Below are 4,243 nucleotides of genomic sequence, written 5' to 3'. Positions count from 1 at the left end.
CAATGTGTTAATTATTGAAGCTGTCCTACCAATTTGATTTGAAACTATCTCATTGCTATTTGCTTCTCAATAAAATTATGGAAAAAAATTTAAAAAAGAATAAAAACTAAACCATCTATTTTTTTTGTTTTTACACTTAATAGTCCAGCCCAAGTAAACTCTAAAAGTCACATTTCAAAGTTATAATATGCTATAGAAAATACTGTAAAAGTGAATATAAAATAGGTACTGACAAAACTTGCATTAAAAAGACACTGAAAGAATGCTACTAATGACCAGGTGAATTAAATCAAATGGAAACTAAAGCATAGTGGTACCTTAGTTCACAAACTTAATACATTTTATGAATTTGGGGAAGATAGCAACCATTGTGTTTGCCACCTAATGTGGAGTCTGTGAACAGAAACAACATTTTTTTGAACACTTTGAGAATCAAACTGTTTCCAAACAAAAGTGTTCATGCTAGACATGGCAGTATACACCTTTAATCTCAGCCGCAGAGACACTAAACCAGTAGGATTGTGATTTGAGGCTGGCTGAGATTACACTGGAAACTGTGATGGCTGTCCTCCCAAAGCCTCCTGTACTCATGGGTGGGGCCTTCAGGGCTGGGTGGTTCTAGGCTGTGTGGTACTGGGTTTAAGAATGCATGATTAATAGGCTAGCAAGATAGCTTGGTAGAATAAGTACCTGCTTAGGCAAGCACAGGGACCAGGATTTGATCCTCCGCCCCACATGCTTGCACTGGCCCTGCCCGCAGGTTGAGCTGAGCCAGCCAGAGTCCAGGCACATGCCTGTAAGCCCAGCTCTGGGGAGGCTGAAAACAGAAGGATCACTATAAGTCCAAACTGAGTAGTGAGACCCTGTACCAACTACATTTTAAAAAAAATAATAATAATAATGCATGATTATAAATTAGTCCACTGGTTGGTTAAACACAGTTCTGGCTGTGGATAATGGAAAGCCCCTTCCTGGGTTTGGGTAGCACCACCCAAAGGGCAAATGGTCTGGAAGGGATAAAAGAGAAAGTCTTGTGCCTCTCTACTTTGTGCTGCTACTGCTGCTTGCTGCTTCCCCGTCGCCTGCCTCCCCACTATGAACCATATCCCTCAGTGATGCCCCTCTGCCATGCCACTCTGCTTTGAAGTCAGCCAACTATGAACTGAAACCTTTATAACTGAGCTACAATAAATCTTTCCTCCTTTAACTTTGGCTTTTAGGTATTTTGTCTCAACAACAACAATAGTAACTAAGACAAAGGTCAAGCAGAGTCTAGACTATACAATGAGATTCTGTCTCAAGAAATAAAGCAAGAATCTCCTACATATGTGAGGGTCCACTTTGGTACTGGAAAGCAAACTGGACCTTGTGCCTGCCAGGCAGGCGCTTATGCACTGAGCTTCCCCCCTGGTCTACTTTGAAAGAGAACTGCTTGGGCTGGGGAGATAGCTTAGTCTAAGTGCCTGCCTAGCAAGTGCACGGACCCAAATTTAATCCCCAGTACCACATGTAGTGCTAGCCCTGGAACCCCAGGCGCTCTGTGCCAGCCACAGAAACCAGCCATGATGGCACACACCTGTAATCCCAGCACTGGGGAGGCTGAGACGGGCATCACTGGGAGTCCAAACTGTGTAGAAAGACCTTGTACCAAATAAATAAATAAATAGGAACTTCTTGAGAGATGGGACTATTGAATAGGGATCTCATAAGCAGAGGAAAATATTTCATTTCAGTGAGCCTGACATGAAGGCAGACTTCCCCACGTCCTTCACCTGGATCAGGGCTTTACTTCACCTTGGACCAGGCTCTAGAAATCTAACACTCCCTCCCAAGGCCCCATTTTAATTCTATCAACCTGAGCCTTTTTTCTTTTTTCATCCCCCAGTGCTAGGGATCAACCTAGGCATGTACTGAGCTATGTCCTCAGTCCTGACCTTCATTTTTTTTTTTTTTTAGGAACTGGGCATTGAAATCAGGTCCTAGGAAAGTGCTTATTCTACTCAGCTATCTTCCTGGCCCCACTGACCTTCCTTAAAGTTAAATCCGTTTTTAACCCTCATCTCTTGCAATTCCTATGTAGTAGGGTCACACCTTATTTCGGTACACAGAATCTTGAAGCTTAAGTTAAATCTGAAACTCAGAAGAATTCCATTTTCACATGCTGCTACAATAGTGAAAACTGAGTCCTGGAAATAAGTAACCAGGTTAAAAAAATGTCATAGAACTTACAAAGAGGCATATGTTTATTAGCAAGTAGATAGGATGCCTAACTTTGATTTGGGAGGAGGTTTCCAATTGTTCAACAGATGTCTTTATTTCACTGGGAATAAGTCATCTATGCATTTCAGTTCAACTGAGGATTTAATGGATGCAAGGCACATTTATTTGAAGGAAACAACAATGAAAAAGAATTGATCCCTGCCATCAAGGGGCACAGCATATGGCAGAAGATTTATTATCTAAAATACATGCTCAGGTAGCATCCTAAACCCACTAAATCAAAGTTACCAAATACTGAACCACTCTATGTTTTCCAAGAGTATATTATTTTGTTGATTTGAAAAAATATGTATATGAAATTTACACGAAAAGTTCAAATAAGTTTTTTATAGTTACACTCCCAGTTCCAAATAAACTCTTAAGACAGAAAACAAGGAAGACAATACTGAAGACACATGTAGGGAACTACCATAGCCACAATTCTCAGATGTAGATCTGAGGATTACAGAGATTAGAATTGTTAGATCATCTTCCTAGGCCAAGTTTCATGTAAGAGACTAGGTTTTTAATCCTTTACATATTTTCACACTCATGTGCAAATCTGATGAAAAATATGGTTTTATCCCTAGAAACATGCAGATATCAACCCATACACAGATTTTTATACACCTCTTTAAGAAACCCATGAGCTTTCTGAAATCCATTTTTCACTTCCTTCAGAGGAAGATGGACAAGGGAAGAATGTCTGCCTTAAGCTTTGCCATCAGCACCTCACTACTACCAGCAGGACAGGAACTCCCCTAATTGTTTTTAAGAGTTGAAGCATATAGTCCTACCTACTGGGGAAGCTCAGGCAATAAGACCAGTTGAGAATAAGAGTTGGGATTAGTTTGAGCAACAAAACAAAACTCCACCTCTTAAAAAGTTTGGAGAGGCATGGGCAGATAACTCAACAGTCTAAGCAAATGCCTGGCATGCATAGGATCTGGGTTCAATCCCTGGTACCACATACCCTGCTGGCCACCAAAACCAGGTGTGCCGGTACAAACCTGTAGTCCTAGTGCTGGGGAGGCTAAGACAGGAGGATCACTATGCTGTGTAGTGAGACCCTGTACTAAATAAATAAATAAATGTTTAGAGAAAAGGTTTTGGATTTATATCACTCTAAGGAAAACAGAACCAACAGCTCAGAAAAGAAATATACTCACCATACTAATGAAAGCTGGATTATTTATCAAGCTGGCCATGTCAAAGCTCAATCCAGTTCCTGTCTGTAAAAGAGCTAGATCTAAGAATCATTCGAACTACTACAGTTAAATTTCAGTAAGTTTCAAAAGAGAAAATATATCACTCATTTCACATTAAAAACTTACAGGACTAGATACCTCTCTTAATTTCTGTTCTGCTATTTTCAGATTTGATTTATAAGAATCATTTTCAGGGTCAAGATCTAATGCCTTTTGATAACTTCTAACTGCTTCTTCAAATTTATTCATAGCAGTAAGGGCCAGCCTGAAAGAAATACAGGATATAACAGTAAAAGAGTTACACTAAAGAACATCAAGATATCAAAGTCAAAAGCTTTATCTTAGTAATTCACTGTAATCCAGATTAGTTTATTGTTCCATGGTTCATAAGAGTGTCACTAAAATTTCCTCTAATTCTAAAATTCTGTTAATCTGAATTTTTTCCATTTGGCATGATGATAAGCTTGGCTTCTCATATGAATCACAAACTTAACACTTTGAGATAAGTCTTCTGTACCCTTCCATTTTTAAAGCTTAATATGTGAAGTCATTTGCTTTATGCATGCCCAACTCCACAGAGACTGCACACTAACAACCTTGTGGTCATGTAAAGCCATGATGATGCTATCATTTTTAAAGACTCTAGGACTGGCATGCTGTGTGCATCTGTGGTCCCAGCTATTCAGGCAATTGAGACAAGAGGATCTGTTGAGCACAGGAGTTCAAAGCCAGCCTGGTCAACATAGTGAGACACCAGCGCAAAAATAACAGAAAAC

At 39.7% G+C, this 4,243-nt stretch overlaps 1 protein-coding gene across 2 annotated transcripts in view; it reads right to left on the bottom strand.

The window, feature by feature from the left end:
- The window catches only part of Sgtb (small glutamine rich tetratricopeptide repeat containing beta), a 60,364-nt gene that overhangs the window by 7,268 nt on the left and 48,853 nt on the right, over positions 1-4,243 (bottom strand). Inside the window, exons 7-8 of one of the 2 annotated variants that reach the window (XM_023706120.1) lie at positions 3,606-3,732; positions 3,429-3,491 (exon numbers count right to left, since the gene is read on the bottom strand). In XM_023706120.1, coding sequence (XP_023561888.1) covers positions 3,429-3,491; positions 3,606-3,732 — 190 coding nt within the window. Of the gene's footprint in view, positions 1-3,428; positions 3,492-3,593; positions 3,733-4,243 lie in introns of both variants that reach the window. The other variant, XM_004623046.2, reaches the window with a different exon arrangement.

This window comes from Octodon degus, unplaced genomic scaffold (assembly GCF_000260255.1).
Source record: "Octodon degus isolate 3935 unplaced genomic scaffold, OctDeg1.0 scaffold00001, whole genome shotgun sequence".
In the NCBI taxonomy this organism is placed as follows: Eukaryota; Metazoa; Chordata; class Mammalia; order Rodentia; family Octodontidae; genus Octodon; species Octodon degus.
Note: the sequence above shows the minus strand (reverse complement) of the source record. Positions and strands in the feature narration are given on the sequence as shown.